Source organism: Penaeus vannamei, chromosome 24 (genome assembly GCF_042767895.1).
Source record: "Penaeus vannamei isolate JL-2024 chromosome 24, ASM4276789v1, whole genome shotgun sequence".
NCBI classification, from domain to species: Eukaryota; Metazoa; Arthropoda; class Malacostraca; order Decapoda; family Penaeidae; genus Penaeus; species Penaeus vannamei.
In genome coordinates, this window is record NC_091572.1 from 27,715,777 (window position 1) to 27,733,546 (window position 17,770).

Sequence of the window (17,770 nt, forward strand, 5' to 3'; positions counted from 1 at the left end):
ACATGTGTGTGTGTGTGTGTGTGTGTGTGCGTGTGTGTGTGTGTGTGTGTGTGTGTGTGTGTGTGTGTGTGTGTGTGTATGAGTATGTGTATGTATGTGTGTGTGTATGTGTATGTGTATGTGTATGAGTGTGCGTGTGTGCGTGTATGAGTATGAGTATGTGTATGTGTGTATGAGTATGTGTATGTGTGTATGTGTGTGTGTGTGTGCGCGCATGTGTGTGTGTGTGTGTGTGCGTTTGTGTATGAGTATGTGTATGAGTATGTGTGTGTATGTGTATGTGTATGTATGTGTGTGTGTGTGAATGTGTCTGTGCATGTGTATGTGTATGTGTGTATGTGTGTGTGTGTGTGTGTGTGTGTGTGTGTGTGTGTGTGTGTATGAGTATATGAGGATGAGTATGAGTGTGTGTGTGTGTGTGTGTGTGTGTGTGCGTGTGTGTGTGTGCGTGTGTGTGTGTTTGTGTGTGTGTATGTATGTGTATGTGTGTGTGTGTATATGTGTGTGTGTATGTGTGTGTGTGTGTGACAATGTCGGCGATATTAGCTTTCTCTCCCTCCCCTTGTCTCTCCCTTCCTCCCTCTCTCTCCTTCATTCTCCCTCTCACTCCTCTCTTCCCTCTCCCTCTCCACTCTTCTCCCTTTCTTCATCCCAAGTTCCTCTCCCCCTTCCTTCCTTCCTTCCTTCCTTCTCTGCGTATCGTTTTGATTCGATCCCCTTTCGTGGCATCGGAAACGAAGGACGATCGGACGAAGGCGATTTTCTGAAGGTTCTGTCGATGCTTCCGATCCTCTTTTGTTTGTTTTTTTTTCGCATCGAGGATAATGCGGGTGGATTGCCTTATGTCGAATGGGTTTTGGAAAGGAGGAAGAGGAGGAGGAGGAGGAGGAGAAGGAGGAGGAAGAGGAGGAGAAGGAGGAGAAGGAGGAGGAGGAGGAGGAGGAGGAGGAGGAAGAAGAGGAGAAAGATGAGAAGGAGAAGGAAGAGGAGGAAGAGAAGGAAGAGGAGGAAGAGAAGGAAGAGGAGGAAGAGGAGGAAGAGAAGGAAGAGGAGGAAGAGGAGGAGGAGGAGGAAAGTAAGGGGGAGGAGGGAAAGGGAAGAGGAAGGAGGTGTTGGAGAAGGAGAGGGAGGAGGAGTAGGGGAAGAAGAAAAGGAAGAGGAGGAGGAGGAGGGGGAAAGAAGTAGGGGGAGGAGGGAAAGTAGTAGGGGGAGGGGATGGAGGAATAGGGGAGGAGAGGGAGAAGAAGTAGGGAGGAGGAGGAGAAGGGGAAGAGGAAAGTGTTGGAGAAGGAGGAGGAGGAGGAGGAGGAGGAGTAGGGGAAGAAGAAAAAGGAGGGAGGAGGAGGAGGAAGAGAAGGAAGAGAAGGAGAGAGGAAGAGAGAAGAGAAGGAAGAAGAAGGAAGAGAAGGAAGAGAAGGAAGAGAAGGAAGAGAAGGAAGGAGGAGGGAAGAGTGGAGGAAGGAGGAGGGAGGAGGAGGAAAAAGTAAGGGAGGAGGAGGAAAGGGAAGAGGAAGGAGGTGTTGGAGAAGGAGAGGGAGGAGGAGTAGGGGAAGAAGAAAAGGAGAAGGAGGAGGAGGAGGGGGAAAGAAGTAGGAGGGAAAGTAGTAGGGGGAGGGGATGGAGGAATAGGGGGAGGAGAGGGAGAAGAAGTAGGGAGGAGGAGGAGAAGGAGGAAGAGGAAACTGTTGGAGAAGGAGGAGGAGGAGGAGGAGGAGGAGTAGGGGAAGAAGAAAAAGGAGGAGGAGAAGGAGAAAAAGACAAAGAAGAAGAGGAAAGAAACAGAATTAGGATGACGATAATGGCAATTTGATCTAAATATGAAACCCTTTTTCTCGGTACTAATAATTTGGAAAAAAGAATATATGATGTGTTCTTGTCAAAATCTATACCTATTCGTGGCTTCATTTCCTGTGTATTCCGAGTCATAAACAATCCTGTGAGTTACAAATTATGCGAAGAAAATGAGCAATTATTATTATTATTATCTTTTTTTTTTTTTTCTTTTTTTGCGAGGATTGTTATTTCTCGACCTTTTCCTTTCCCTTCTGGTGAACCCTTTGCCCTTTCCTCTTCCTTTTTTCCCGTTTTCTTCCATTCCTTGGCCCTCATTTTGTGTTTCTTCCCTTCTCTCTATTCGTACTGTTTTTTTTTTCTTCTTCTTCATCTTTTCTTTTTTTCGCCTACTTTACTTTCGCTACTTTAATTTTTCATTCCTTATCTTTTCTTTCTCTCTTCCTCTCCTCTCCTCTCCGCCTTTCCTATCCTTCTCCTCCTCTTCCCCTCCTCCCACCCCTTTCTCCCTCCCCTCCCTTCCCCTCCTCCCACCCACTTTCTCCTCTCCCCTCCCTTCCCCTCCTCCCCCATCCCCTTCCGCCCCTTCCCTCCCCTCCCCCTCCCTTCCCTTCCCCTCCCCTCCTCCCTCCCTTCTCGCCTCCAGTTCAGTTCAGTTCAGTTAAGAGTTGGGGAAGTCATTGCCTCAAGTCTGAGCCTTTTTTCCTCTGGAGTAAATGGCCTGTGTTAACTATTTCTAGTTAACTCAGATGTTTTCTTTGAACTGCATGCTTAGTTTCGCCTCCCTTCTTCTCTACCTTATAAATCAGAGAGGCACGTGACCCCTGACCTCCTGCTCTCCTCGACCCCGTTTGACCTTGTTTTCTACTCCTCTTCGTTCGTGACCTTGTCCAGGTATCTTTGTGGGGACCTTTCACTCTTTCTTTTTCTCGTTCTCTCTCTCTCTCTCTATCTATCTATCTCTATTTCTAATCCTATCTCTATCTATCTCTCTCTCTCTATCTATCTATCTATCTATCTCTATTTCTAATTATATCGTATCTCTCCCTACCTCTCTCAGCTTCCCTCTCCCTCACCCCCCTCTCCCCTCTCCCCCTCTCCCCCTCCCCCTCACCCGCGCCTCCCTGACCTCTCTCCCCCTCATCTCCCCTCCCCTCCCCTCCCCTCGCCCTCCCTGACCTCTCCCCCCCTCATCTCCCCTCCCCTCCCCTCCCCTCGCCCTCCCTTACCCTCCGAAGTGCAGGCGCGCTGGGAGGCCGAGCGCTCGTCGTCGGCCCGGCAGGCGCGATCGCCCTCCTTCTCTCTCTTATTTCTCTTATCTTTTCTCTCTCGTGTCTCGGGTTCGTCCTTCCCTTCGCCCTGACACGCCGCTCGTCGGATTTCAGGTTCTAGGCCTTTTTCTCGTCTTATTTTACCTTCTTTTGTGTCGTTTTTTATTTCTTATACTTCGTATTTTTTGTATTTTCCTTATTTTACTATATCTTTCTTCCTACTTCTTCTTTTCTTCCTTCTTCTTTTTTTTTCCTTTTCCTTCTCCTCCTCCTCCATCATCATCATGCTCTGTCCCCCATACCCCACTCTCTCCCCAAAGCCCCTACTTCTCCCCTCCCCCTTCCCCCCTTCCTTCCCTTCTACCCCCATATTCCCTCCCCTTCCCACTTCTACCCCCCATATTCCCCTCCCCCTTGCCTTCTACGCCCATATTCCCCTCCCCTCTACCCCCATCTCCCCCTTCCCCCTCTACCCCCATCTCCTCCTGCCCACCCTCCCCCTCCCCCTCTACCCCCCTCCACCTCCTGTTAGCGTCGGTCGCCATGGCAACGCAAAAGCCCCGGATGGCGTCCCCTAGACACGCATTTAAATTCCAAACACTTGACTGGACAAAGATAAACAGTCTTCCCTTTTATGCCTAATTATTTCCTGTTGCTTCCTCATTATCCTTTTGTCTTCCTCACCATAGCATCTGGTCTTTGAGGAGAGTACAGGTGTTGGTGTCTTGAGAGCGGCAAGGCCTTAGAGGGGAGATCTGTAATTGGCGAAAGGAATGTGTTTTTTTATCCGATGTTGCTATGTGTTTGTGTCTATTTGTTGTTTCTCTCTGTCTGTCTTTTCGTTTTCATCTTCATCTTTATCTTTATCTTTATCTTCATCTCTTTTCTTTTTCTTTCTCTTTTTCTCTCTCTCTCCTCTCCCCTCCCCTCCCTTTCCCCCTCACCCTCACCCTCACCCTCCCTCTCCCTCCCTCCCTCCCTCCCTCCCTCCGCCTCTCTCTCTCTCTCTCTCTCTCACTCTCTCTCTCTCTCTCTCTCTCTCTCTCTCTCTCTCTCTCTCTCTCTCTCTCTCTCTCTCTCTCTCTCTCTCTCTCTCTCTCTCTCACTCAGGGTTGAGGAGAAGGGAGAGGAAGGAATATAAAAGAGGGAAGGGGGGAAACGTATAAGAATTGAAAATACATGACGGGAAGAGGGAAAAACGAAGAGTGCCAAAGAGATTTTTAAAAAAACACACAAAAATGAATAATAAGGCGACCATGAACTCTCCCCCCCTGCCCCATTAAGCTCAGACCCCCCCCCCCCCCCTCGACGACACCCATTTCGCGCGTGGGAACGAACGACAACACGACGGCGCCGCGCTCGACCTCCGAAAAGAGTCACGTGACTTGGCGGGCGGCGGGCGGCGGTCGGTGGGCGGGGGTGGGTGCATTCCGGAGAGGCGAGAACTGGCGGCGTGGAACTCTTTATTAAGCGCGCCAGGCGGTAATTATCGTGGAAATGACCGTCGTAAAAGCGTGTATGAGGGGAGGAGGAAAGGGGTGAGGGGGGAGGAGGGAGAGGGGGAAAGAGGGGAGGGAGGAGAGGAGAGAGAGAGGAAGGAGAGAAGGGAGAGAGAGGAGGAGGAGGAGGAGGGGTGGAGGTGGAGAAGAGGGAGGGAGGGAGGGAGGAGGAAAGAAGGGGGAAAAGAGGGGAGGGAGGAGGAAGGAGGTGAGAGTAAGAAGGCAGGTAGGAGGAGAGTAGGAAGTAAGACGAGGGGAAAAGGAGGAAAGAGGGTGAGTGAGAGAAAGAAAGAAAAGGAGAGGAGGAAGTGATGGGGAGGGATGTGAGACAGAAGAATGGTATAGAAAGGGAGGGAGAGAGGTGCAGGTGGGGAAAAGAGGGGGAGAAGGAAGGAGGTGACAGCCAGTGTGCCGCAACGGAAGCCTTCGTGCGCATTACGATAGTCAGGTGTCCTTCAGTGCGCATTTTAAACCAGCGTCGCTTTCTCGCCGTTTGGCTCGCTCTCCCTCGCTTATTTAGCAGGTTTTACGAGCGTGAATTATTTATAGTCAATTTTATTTTTTTAGTGCGTGTTGTGAAGTGTGGCGACGCAATCCCAAGGTTGTAAAGATAGAGTTATCATGTGCATTCTTTCTTATGCGACCCGGTTTTAGTGCGGATGAAAATGGCGCCGGTGACTTGCGGTCCGAAATAAGGCGTGAATTACTGCAATGATACACACTATTATTTTTTTTATCATTGCTATGATTATGATTGTGGAATGGCATTGGATCATTATATTTATTATTATCGTCAATTTGACAATCCTTAATTAGATTCTTGATTTTTTGCTTTTTATGTTTTTTTATGGTTATTTTTGTTGTTGCTGTATTCGACTTTTGTTGCGAGCAGAAGTTTATCGACTCTCAAACAGCCTCACCTTTCCAACCCGCGCACACGCAAGCACGCACGCACACGCTCCTTCAGCCATCTGCGGCAGCGCTTCCCACGGTGACTCTCAGAAGCCGGGGTTCCTGTGGCTGACGCAAGTTGGCTCTGAGAGCATAGCGACGGGAAAATAATAAGAATTTCCTCGCTCGCTGTTCTGAAAAGGAACGGTTGATGATGGCGAATAGATACGGAAGGGAAAGAAATATCAGGGCCCGAGGGAGGAATGCTTGACGCAAGAGGTTTTTCTGCTTGGGCGGTTTTGGCGCACAAGCGTCGCGCGGGCGGAGGCAGGCAGTCGAAGTTTTCTCTATTTGTCCTCCTTTCGTTCAGCTTTCTTCTTATTTTTATATGCATTGTTTGTTTTCGGATTCAGTCATTTCTGTATTTATTTACATTTAGATTACATGTTCGATTTTTTCCCTCTTCTTCTCAAGTTATTTTTCTCTTCTTCCATCCAGATTTATTCGTTTTTATATACCTTCTTTGTTTTTAGATTCTGTAATCATCTTTTATTTACAAAGCATTAGATAAAGTATTATGTTTTCATATCGGTACTTACTCAATCGCGCAACAAATTTCATGATTGCTTTTTTGACGACGTGAAAAAGCACTTAATTTATTTTTATGACATCATTCCCTTGATTATCATGACTGCGTGAGGTGACGAAGAAAAAAAATACGTCGACAGGAATTTATTTTCCATGAAACGTTAAGCATAAATATCTGAATATTTAAATGACCTACAAACGCCATGCTTATACCACGATGCGTCTCATGAATAAAAAATTAAGATAAGAGGCAAGTAGTTCTTAAATTGAGGAGGAAAAATACACCGCGGCAAGACAGCGAACAGCAACGACCCGGGAGGAAAAATGGCGGGAAACGAAAGACGAATGACATGCGCATTCCCAGGCAGTTTGGCCGGAGGAGGTCGAATACTTATTTGAACTCGTCTCCTTTGCTCCTCACGCTCTTTCCTCTCTCCTTTCCTCTTTTCTTAGGACGAGGATCGATATTAGATGTACAAAAAAGGCGGGAAATATGAAAGAGACAAATGAATGTGAATAAATAAAAAGCTGATCGAGATGTGAGTTGTCGGGAGGGGTGGGAGGGGTGGGAGGGAGGGGGGTCACTCGAGGAGCATAATAAATCAGTCAGTTTGGCTCAGACGCTACTGAGAACATAATTTTTTTATTTTATCTTATTTTTCTTTCTCTCTTTCTGTATTTCTTTAGCTTTTTCTCTTGCTCTTTCACTCTTTCTCTCTCTCGCTCCTTCTCTCCCTCTCCCTCTCCCCCTCCCCCTCCCCCTATCCTTCCCTCCATCTCTCTCCTTCCTCCCTCCCTCTTCCCTCCCCTCCCTCTCTCTCTCCTCCCTCCTTCTCACTCCCCTCTCTCCTCCCCCCCTCTCCTCCCCTCTCCCTCCCTCCTCCCCCTCCCCCTCCTCCTCTCCTCTCCCTCCCCCTCTCCGCCCCCTCTCCCTCTCTCCTCCTCCCTCCCCTTCTCCCTCTCCCCTCCCCCTCCCCCTCCCCCTCTCCCTCTCCCTCTCCCCTCCCTCCCCTTCTCTCTTTCCTCTCCCTCTCCCCCTCCCTCATCCAAAAATAAGACGGCTCAAAAGAGAGGAAAACACGCGAGCTAACTTTTTGGAATCCTCTCAAGAGAGAGAGAGAGAGAGAGAGGGAGAGAAAACAGAAGTCAGAAACAAGACCTTAAGACTTATGAGCATCGGGGACCCGGGGTGGTGGGGGTGGGGGGATGGGGTGTGGGGGCAGGATTTTTCCCTGGGTTAATTTACCCCGATAGCTTTGTGTGTGTGAATGCTTTTAGCGAGATTGGGATGATGCGTACGAGCTGAGACAGAGAGAGAGAGATGGGATACGTGAGTTTTCTCTCTCTCTCTCTCTATTTCCTTCTTTCTTTGTCTTTTCTTTTCCTTTCTTTTTTCAGCTTTTTTTTCTTTTGTCATTCTCGATTTTCCTCTTTTATCGTTTTCTTTCTTTCTTTTTTATTCTTCTCTTTCTTTTTTCTCTTTCTTTTCTCTCTCTATCTTTGTCTCTCTCCTTTCTCTCTCTTTTCACTTCGCTTCATATCTGTCTTTCCTCCCATCACCCATCCCTCCATCCCCCCCATCCCCCCCATCCCCCCCTTCGCAATTTTCCAAAGCCGACACCCACTTCAGGAGTTTTATATTTGGCGGACAAATAGTTGCCTTCTGTCCCTCCTCCCCCGCCCTCTCCCTCTTTCCCTCCTGTCCCCCTTCCCCTTCCACTCCCTCTCTCTTCCTCCTCCTTTCCCTCTCCCTTTCTCTCTCTCTCCACTCTTCTCTCTCTTCTCTCTCCTTCCCTCTTTCCCTCTCCTCTTCCCATTTCCCCTCTTCCTCTTCTTATTTTCCTTTTCCTCATTCTCTCCCGTTTCCATCTCTACCCCTTCCTTTCCATCTCCCTTTTCTTCCTCCCGACTTTCTCTGTCAAATCCTCTTTCCCTCCTCCTCTCCCCTTTCAATCTCAATTACCCTCTTGTCTTTTCTTTCTCCTTTCCCCTCCCTCCTCCCCCTTCCCACCCCCTCCCACTCCTCCCCCTTCCCCTCCCTCTCCCCTCCTTCCTTCCCTTACTCCTCCCTCCCTTCCTCCTTACCCTCCCTCCCTTCCCCTCCCTCCTTCCCCCTTCCCCCCCTCCCTCCCTTCCCCTCCTTCCTCCTTTTCACTCCGCTTACCCTCCCTCCCTCCCTCCTTCCCTCACAATAAGAAAAAAAAAGAAAAAAGAAAAATACAGAGAAAAAAAAAGACGATCGGTTCTCGGATTCCTAATAAGTGATGTCTGTCCTGTGTCCGATTGCGTTGATTTTTTCTTCACAGTAATTGCACTGAATCGACACTTTCGCACGCGTTCGCCTCGCGGAAATTCATTTATGAACTCGGTTTTGGAATAACGAAAGAAAAAAATATGAATGTGGAATGGAGAAAAATAAGAATGTTGGTGATAATCACATGTGTAGTGCAGCCAGACTGGCGCTGGCTTCGGAATATCTAAACACAAAAATCGGAATGTATGATTATTTTTTAGATTCTTATATATATATATTCCCTTATTGGGTTTATCTGTGTTTTTTATTATTATTATTATTTATTGTTTGTCTCGTAAAAAGATATCGAAGAGATTGAGAGGAAGACCGGAAGATATATAAAGGAAATTGATAAAGAAAAAAATGTGTATATATATATATATATATATATATATATATATATATATATATTTATATTTATAAAAGACATGCAAAAAGAAGCGAAAAAGTCAAATATAATTATAATTATACCGACCTCACGTTGCGTTTTCAGTCGTCAGTCACCGCGTAAAAAAAAAAGAAGGAAAAGTTGAACAAGGCAAAAAAAGAGGGAAAAAATCTCAATAGGCGTCACCCAGTCACTCTGCATTTGTTTGTTGTTTGCGAGGACGCTGCGAATATTTGTGCAAGAGGCTGTTGTTTTTGTTCTCCGCAGCTGATTCTCCTGATGATGGTGGGGGGAGGGAGGGGAAAGTAGGGGGGGGGAGGGGGCACGGGAAAAGGGAAATCTGAGCCCTTTTTGTTGCTTTGTTTTGATTTTTTTCGCTTTTTTCGTTTTTCTTTCGAAGGGAAATTGAATGTGTTGTTCTGCTTCGGTTTTAAACATTCCTGAATACCTTTTTTTCGCTTTTAGGTATTGCCTCTCCTCCCTTACCCTTCCCCTCCCCTTCCCCCTCCCCTCTCCTCCCTCTTTGTTTTTTTTTCCCTTTTCATTCGCTTTCTTCCCCCCCCCCCCCTCCTCCCCTCTCCCCACCCCTATCTGGTTTTCATTTGGCATCATCCAGTAAGGGACTTGTATCTGATTTCGACATTTGAATGCTTTAGCCTCTGCCCCCCCCCCTCTCCCTCTCTCTCTCTCTCTCTCTCTCTCTCTCTCTCTCTCTCTCTCTCTCTCTCTCTCTCTCTCTCTCTCTCTCTCTCATTCTCTCTCTCTCTTGCTTTCTTTCTTTCTCTTTCTTTTTCTCTTTCTTCTATTTTTCTTTTTCTATCCCCCCCCCTCTCTCTCTCTCTCTCTCTCTCTCTCTCTCTCTCTCTCTCTCTCTCTCTCTCTCTCTCTCTCTCTCTCTCTCTCTCTCTCTCTCTTCCTTTCTTTTATTTCTTTATCTCCTCAAAATCCCCTTCTCCCCTTTTCCCTCTCCCATCCTTTCTCCTCTACCCCCCCCCCCTACCTATCCTTCTTTTTGCCTCACTCTTTTTTCCCTCTCTCTCTTTATTTTTATTTTCCTTCCACGCTTCTAATTTACATTCCCCAAGGCAAATAAGAAGCATCAGCAATAGAAGCCCAAGATCGCATTCCGTCGTAAGGAGCGAACGAGGTTCCTCGGCCATTGCGCGCGACTGCTTTCAATTGTCGCGTCGAAGAACCTTTTATTGCGATCCTCTGGCATTGGTTTCTGTCCCTGCCGCTAGAGGGCCGAGGGGTGGTTGTGGGAGGAGTGAGGGGGGGGGGAGGAAGGGAGGGGGATGGAGGAAGGGAGGGAGGGAGATGGGAAGGGGAGGAGGAGGGAAGTGGGAAGGAGAGGAAAAAGAGGGAGGAAGGGTGTAGAGCGGATGATGATAGGGAGAGGGAAGAGAGGGAGAGGGGAAATTTGATAACACGTAAGGTCTCGTGTGAAGATGACGAGGTTAGGACGGAGGGGAAGGGAAGGGCTGGAAGCCATTTAACACTTCAATTTCATGACGCCTGGTGGGGGAGGGGGGAGGGGGAAGGGGGAGGGGTTTATTGACACGTAAACTTAAGAGGCAAAGGGGAGGGGGGAGAGGGAGGGAGTGTTAACACGTAAAAGAGGTCGAGAAAGAGCAATGGAGGAATTTATTAATTATAACGAGGCGATAAGAGACGGAATGGCGGGAAAACCTCTTAAACTGACACGCGAGACGATGAATAGAAGTCGCAACGTCTAACCTTCGGCGGCGCTCGTGGTAAGAAAAGTTTATAAATTGCTCACATTTTTCTCTTTTCTAATCTTCTTTGATAGAAAAGTGTAAAGTTATGAAAGGTGGAATATTTGCCTCGTTTAAACTAGTCGATTTAAAAAGGCGATGATTTTAAACCCTTTACGGCTAATGATAAAAAAGTGTAACGGCCAAATTCGATAGAGAATGTTGCCATCTGGGGTATCATTTTTTTTCGAACTCTTCTCCCAATAATTTGCATAACATTGGCTGGAATGAACTTTTAAACCGGTGCATAATCAGTCTAGTGAATTATGTAGAAATGAATATATGGTTGGTTTGTCGGCGATACGAACATATCAAGGAGGCCGTTACTGAGAAAGATCCGAGAGACATTCACTGTTATCTTTTCTGCTTTTGATATTTCATTTCCCGTTCTCTTTTCCTTTCATCCGTCTTCTTCTCTTTCCCCTTCTTCTTCCTTTTCATCTTTTCCTTCTCCTCTTTTACCACATCCTCGTCGTCGTCGTCTTCTTTTTCTTCTTCATCTTCTTCGGCTTCTTCGTCTTTCTTCGTCTTCTTCTTCGTCTTCCTCTTCCTCCTGCTGCTGCTCCTCCTCCTCCTTTGATATTTCATTTCCCGTTCTCTTTTCCTTTCATCCGTCTTCTTCTCTTTCCCCTTCTTCTTCCTTTTCATCTTTTCCTTCTCCTCTTTTACCACATCCTCGTCGTCGTCGTCTTCTTTTTCTTCTTCATCTTCTTCGGCTTCTTCTTCGTCTTCTTCTTCGTCTTCTTCTTCGTCTTCTTCTTCCTCCTGCTGCTGCTCCTCCTCCTTCCTCTTCCTCCTGCTCCTCCTCCTGCTCCTCCTCCTCCTCCTCCTCCTCCTCCTCCTCCTCACTCCCCCTCCTCCTCCTGTTGCTGCTGCTCCTCCTCCCTCCTCCTCCTCCTCCTCCCTCCTCCTCCTCCTCCTCCTCCTCCTCCTCCACCTGTTGCTGCTCCCTCCTGCTCATCCTCCTGTTCCTCCCTCCTGCTCATCCTCTGCTCATCCTCCTCCTCCTCCTGCTCCTCCTCCTCCTGCTCCCTTCCTGCTCCTCCTCCACCTCCTCCTCCTCCTCCTCCCTCTCCTCCCTCCTCCTCCCACTGCTGCTCCTCCCCTCCTCCTGCTCCCTCCTCCTCCTCCTCCTCTCCTCCTCCTGCTCCTCCTCCTGCTCCTCCTCTTCCTCCCTCCACTCCTGCTCCCCTCCTCCTCCTCCCTCCTCCTGCTCCTCCTCCTGCACCTCCTGCTCCTCCTCCTCCTCCTGCTCCTGCTCCTCCTCCTGCTCCTCCTCCTCCTCCTGTTGCTGCTCACTCCTCCTCCTCCCTCACTCCTCCTCCCTCCTCCTCCCTCCTCCTCCTCCTCCTCCCTCCTCCGTTGCTGCTCCTCCTACCTCCCTGTTCCTCCTCCTGCTCATCCTCCTGCTCATCCTCCCTCCCTCCCTCCCTGCTCCTCCCTCCCTCCTGCTCCCTCCTGCTCCTCCTCCTCCTCCTCCTCCTCCTCCCTCCTCCTGCTGCTCCTCCTCCTCCTCCTCCTCCTCCTCCTCCTGCTCCTCCCCCTTCTCCTCCTCCCTCCCTTCCCTCCTGCTCCTCCTCCTCCTCCCTCCTCCTGCTCCTCCTCCTTCCTGCTCCTCCCTCCCTGCTCCTCCTCCTCCTCCCTCCTCCTCCTCCCTCTCCTCCTCCTTCCTCCTCCTCCTCCTCCTCCTCCTCCTCCTCCTCCTGTTGCTGCTCCTCCTGCTCATCCTCCTGTTCCTCCTCCTGCTCCTCCTTCCTCCTCATTATCCTCCTCCTTCCTCGTCGTCGTCCTCCTCTTTCTCTTCCTCCTTCCTCCTTGGGTTGCCAAGATGCCGTTCCAGATTTTTTTCTTAATTAGACGTAGACAATTCAGCTACTGGCAATTGTTTCTACTGAAGTATAAATTCTTTGTAAGTCGGATTCAACTCCGACTTATGAAGAATCCGACGCGATGATGAAAGGATCAGCTTGAGAAGTTTATAGATATTAGCATTTCGTTCTCTTCTAGAATTTGGAATTGGATGTATGTGAAATTAAGGATTTCTTTTTGTGCTTTTTTGTATTCCTTTATTGTTTTAATTTATTTTTTTTATTTTCTATTATATATTTTTTTCCCCTTTTTTGTTTGTCTTCGGAGGTTTCGTTTATTTACTAATTTACTAATTCGTTCTCTTTCATGGATTACGTTTTTGGGTTATTGCTTTGACGGATGACAGCACGAGAGCCGTTCGCCAGATTGAGGGGAAAAAAGTGCAGCATTAAACTTCTTTATGCAGTCTAATGGATGAGACAAAAAAAATTGTTTTTCTCAGCTTAATGAAAGAGGAGATTGTAAAAAAGGGGGATTAGTAACAGCAAGGACGTTCCTCCTATCACGTTTTTTTCTCTCTCTCTCTCATTTCTTTCGTTTTCTTTTTATATTCGTAACAAGATCCGATTACAGAAAAAGCGAAATGCTAATATTTATCCTCTTTTTTTTCTTTTTCTTTCTTTCTTTTTTTCTTTTTAACAACGTGCATACAGACGGGATGTTATTTTCCTTTGCTGCATGTTTATCTCTTGTCCTGCTTTCTTTTTTCTTTTCTTGCTAAACTTTCCTTCCTTTCTTTTTTCCTTTCTTTCTTTTTTCTTTCTTTCTTTTTATTTCCTTCCTTCCTTCTTTCCTTCCTTTCTTCCTTCCTTTCTTCCTTTGTTTCTTATTTTGCTTTTCTTTTTTCTTTCATTCTTTCTTTCTTTTCATTATTTTTTTCCGTAATTTCTTCATTTATTTCCGTCCTTCTATCCTTCCTTCTTACCTTTTTACTTTTCATTCTTTCTTGCTACCTTCGCTCCTTCTTTCCTTTCTTCCTTGCTTCCTTCTTTCATTAATTTCATTCCTTCTTCCTTCCCTCGTTCATTATTTCATTCCTTCCCTCCTTCCCCCCTTCCTTCCTTCCCTCTTTCCTTCTCTTCCTCCTCTCCCTTCCTCCCCTCCCTCCTACCTACCTTCCCTCCTACCTTCCTTCCCTCCCTCCTCCCTTCCCTCCCTCTCTCCCTTCCCTCCCTCCTCCCTTCCCTCCCTCCTCCCTTCCTCCCCCTACTTCCTCTCCCCTCCCTCCTTCCTCCCCTCCCTGCTTCGTCCCCTCCCTCCTGCCTTCCCTCCCTCCTGCCCCCCCTCCCTCCTCCCTTCCCTCCCTCCTCCCTTCCCTCCCTCCTTCCTTCCCTTCCATCCTTCTCCTCTCACCTTCCCCTCCCACGCTGCTCCTCCCGCCGGGCTCCGTTCAGCAGACCAGTGACCCGCTGCCTCCGCGTTCCTCCCGCCGCGTCCGCCCCGGCCTTGGCGTGTCTGCAGAACCATTAGTAAAATTGCGACAGGCATACGCAGAGGGCCACTGGGACGCCCTTCCGATAAAGCCAATACAGGCTGGCTTTTAGCGGTGCGGGGGGAGGGGGGGGGGTTGCGAGGGTGGGTGGGCGTGTGGCAGAGGTGGAGTAAGGGGAGGGATTGAGAGAGAGGGGGAAGGGATGAGGGAGAGAGGGGGAGGAAGGGGATGAGAGAGGGACAGAGTTATAGAGCAACAGACAGACAGATGAACAGACATACACAGACAGACAGACAGAGTGTTGAGAGAAGAAGTAAGGGAAGAGAGAGAGTGAGAGAGAAACAAACAAAGAGAGGAAAAGGGATAAAAGAAATAACACATACGGAGACAAAGGTGCTATCGTCACTGTCCTTACCTTCCTGAAACTTTCCTGACTTGCACCCCTTCCTTCCTTCCTTCTTTCTAGCTTTCCCTTTTCATTCATTCATTACTCCTCCTTTCTCCGTAAACCTTCCTTGCCTACTTCCATGCCTTCTAATTTCTCTCTCTCTCTCTCTCTCTCTCTCTCTCTCTCTCTCTCTCTCTCTCTCTCTCTCTCTCTCTCTCTCTAATCTCCTTCTCTCTCTCTTTCTCTCCTTTTCTCTCTCTCTTTCTCTTCTTTCTCTCTCTCTCTCTCTTTCTCTCTCTCTTCTTTCTCTCTCTCTCTCTTTAATTTCTCTCTCTCTCTCTCTCTCTCTCTCTCTCTCTCTCTCTCTCTCTCTCTTTCTTTCTCTCTCTCTCTTTCTTTCTCTCTCTCTCTTTCTTTCTCTCTCTCTCTCTCTCTCTCTCTCTCTCTCTCTCTCTCTCTCTCTCCTTCCATGTGCGGACTTTTGTCGATCACTTGACGATGGCTCCATTAGAGGAAGCTCCTTCTAGAATATTAACACCAGCGATAGTGTTTTCTCGAGTGGTTCTTGTCCCATCGCTTCGTTAACAAATTTCTTCATTTCCTCATCTGCATAATTCATAAATAACTCCCCCTCCTCGACCATTCGAAAAATAAAATAAAGCCTTTTTCCTAAAAAAAAAAACTTTTGTGCAAAGTGTGCTTGGGTTGATGGCGGGATACACTCTTCACATAATTGGATTTGCGTGCACTCGTTCAGGCTGGAATGAACTTTCTTAATTTTATTATTATTTTTTTTTTCTTTGGGGGGGGGGGTGCTGGAGGGGAAATAACGGGGTGGTTTGTGCATCTTTCTGTCTTATCTATCTATTCATTCTCTCTCTCTCTCTCTCTCTCTCTCTCTCTCTCTCTCTCTCTCTCTCTCTCTCTCTCTCTCTCTCTCTCTCTCTCTCTCTCTCTCTCCTCTCTCTCTCTCTCTCTCTCTCTCTCTCTCTCCCTCTCTCTCTCTCTCTCTCTCTCTCTCTCTCTCTCTCCCTCTCTCTCCCTCTCTCTCCCTCTCTCTCTCTCACCTGATTTTGATTAATTTCCTGCATTTTGTTTTTATTTATCATTTTTTTTCTTCAACATTTATTCCATCATCCTTCTGAAGCCGATTTAGATAATCATCCAGTTTTTTGCTTTTGTTTTGTTTTGTTTTTGTCTTTTCTCGTTTCTACCAAGTGGTGGAAATATTTTTCTTCTTTACAGATAAAGTTGTTGTCATTGCTGTGACAGCTGTTAATATCATTACCTTAATAAGTGATTATCCCTTTTTTCTTGTGTCTGATGAGATTATCCTCCATTATTGCTAGTATCCGGCTTATTATTCTTATGTAGATGTTAATGAGATCACTATTTTTACACTCGTTATAATCATACTCGTCATTTGCATTCCATTATAAACAGTATTCGCATCATCGTCATCTTAATGGGTAAAGAACAACATTAGTCCTGATTATCAAAAAGCATTTATTTGTCCTTTTCCAAATAACTTGAACACAAGTTTCTAACCTCATTCACCCTCCATTCATTTTTTGTCCCCCTTTTCTCTCTCTTTTCTTCTCTTCTCTTTTTCTTCTCTCTCTCTCTCTATCTATCTATCTACCGTTCTCTCTCTCTCTCTCTCTCTCTCTCTCTCTCTCTCTCTCTCTCTCTCTCTCTCTCTCTCTCTCTCTCTCTCTCTCTCTCTCTCTCTCTCTCTCTCTCTCTCTCTCTCCCTCTCTCCCTCTCTCCCTCTCTCCCTCTCTCCCTCTCTCCCTCTCTCCCTCTCTCCCTCTCTCCCTCTCTCTCTCTCTCTCCCTTTTCTCTTCTCTCTTCTCCCTCTCTCTTCCCTTCCCCTCCCTATTTCCCTCTCTTTCTCTCTCTCTTCTCAATTCTCTCTTCTCCCTCCTTCCCTCCCTCCCTCATCCATACCCTCTCCCCTACTCTCCCCCAACATCACCACACAGGCACCAAACCCCGTGGTCCCACTTTACTCCACCACCACTAACCTCCCCCTTTTCTCCCTCTCTCCCCTCAGGTGGCGATGCAGCTGGCTACTTCGGGAGGTTGATCGGCCAGCTGGAGCCTCTGCACCACCAGGTCCAGGGCGAGGTGTATGCGGTCGACTCCAGGACCATTCACATCCGGGGATTCTCGTACGACGGAACTGCGCCAGGTGGGTTGTGAGGTGGTTGTGTGAGGTTGGAGGTTGTGAGGTGAATGGGTTGTTAGGTTGTCTGTGTGGTTGGCGTTAGTTGTGGGGTGGTTGTGGCTGAGTTGGAGGTTGCTTGTAAGTGTGAATGGGTTGTTGGAGTTGTCTGTGTGGTTGGCGTTAGTTGTGGGCTGGTTGTGTGTGAGGTTGGAGGTTGGTGAGGGGTAATGGGTTGTTAGGTTGTCTGTGTGGTTGGCGTTAGTTGTGAGGTGGTTGTGTGAGGTTGGAGGTTGTGAGGTGAATGGGTTGTTAGGTTGTCTGTGTGGTTGGCGTTAGTTGTGGGGTGGTTGTGTGAGGTTGGAGGTTGTGAGGTGAATGGGTTGTTAGGTTGTCTGTGTGGTTGGCGTTAGTTGTGGGCTGGTTGTGTGAGGTTGGAGGTTGTGAGGTGAATGGGTTGTTAGGTTGTGTGGTTGGCGTTGGTTGAGGTTAAGGGGTTGTTAGGTTGTGTGAGGTTGGAGGTTGAATTGGTGTGGTTGGCGTTGGTTGTGGGATAAATTAGTTGTGTTATGTGGTTGTGGGTTAAACTGATTGTGTGGTTGCTGGTTGAAGATTAATTTGATTATAGATTATCTATAAGGTTGTCGGTTAAGGGTTAATGGGTTGTCAGGTTGTGTGGCGGTTGATCGTGAGCGAGATAGGTTGTGAAGTTATGGGTTGAGTGGGCGTGTTGGTATGAGTAATTGAGTTGATCGGATGATCGAGTGTGTGTCTGTCTTCTATGTATGTTTTTTTTTGTTGTTGTTGTTGTTATTATTGTTCTTAAAGCTGTTTTCTTGTGTTAAGAGGAGAGAGAGATCTGTATATAATGAGAGAAAGAGAGAGGGAGAGAGAGAGAGCGAAACAGATCAAGAAAGAGAGAAAGAAAGAAACAGATCAAGAAAGAGAGAAAGAAAGAAACAGATCAAGAAAGAGAGAAAGAAAGAAACAGATCAAGAAAGAGAGAAAGAAAGAAACAGATCAAGAAAGAGAGAAAGAAAGAAACAGATCAAGAAAGAGAGAAAGAAAGAAACAGACCAAGAATGATAGAAAGAAAGAAACAGATCAAGAAAAAGAGGGGGAGAAAGAAAAAACAGAAAGAAGGGGGAAAAAAACAGATCAAAAAAGAGAAAGAAAAAAACAGACAAAAAAAGGAGAAAAAAAGATCAGAAAAGGAAAGAAAAAAACAGATCAAAAAAAAGAAAAAAAAAGAAAAAAAAAAGAAAGAAAAATCAAAAAGAGAAAAAAGGGAAAAAGATAAAAAAAAGAAAAAAAGAAACGACAAAAAAGAGAAAGAAGAAAAGCAAGAAAAAAAAAAAAGAAACAGATAAGAAAGAGAGAAAGAAAAACAGACAAAAAGGGGAAAAAAGAAAAGAGAA

General features: G+C 47.0%; 1 protein-coding gene across 1 annotated transcript in view; it reads left to right on the top strand.

Annotated features, from left to right (window-relative positions):
• LOC113808181 (protein Skeletor, isoforms D/E-like) overlaps positions 1–17,770 on the top strand; it is a gene marked incomplete in the record, with an annotated part of 84,073 nt that overhangs the window by 12,678 nt on the left and 53,625 nt on the right. The window contains 1 exon segment of the mRNA XM_070138079.1: positions 16,171–16,379. Within this exon segment, the coding sequence (XP_069994180.1) occupies positions 16,171–16,379 (209 nt within the window).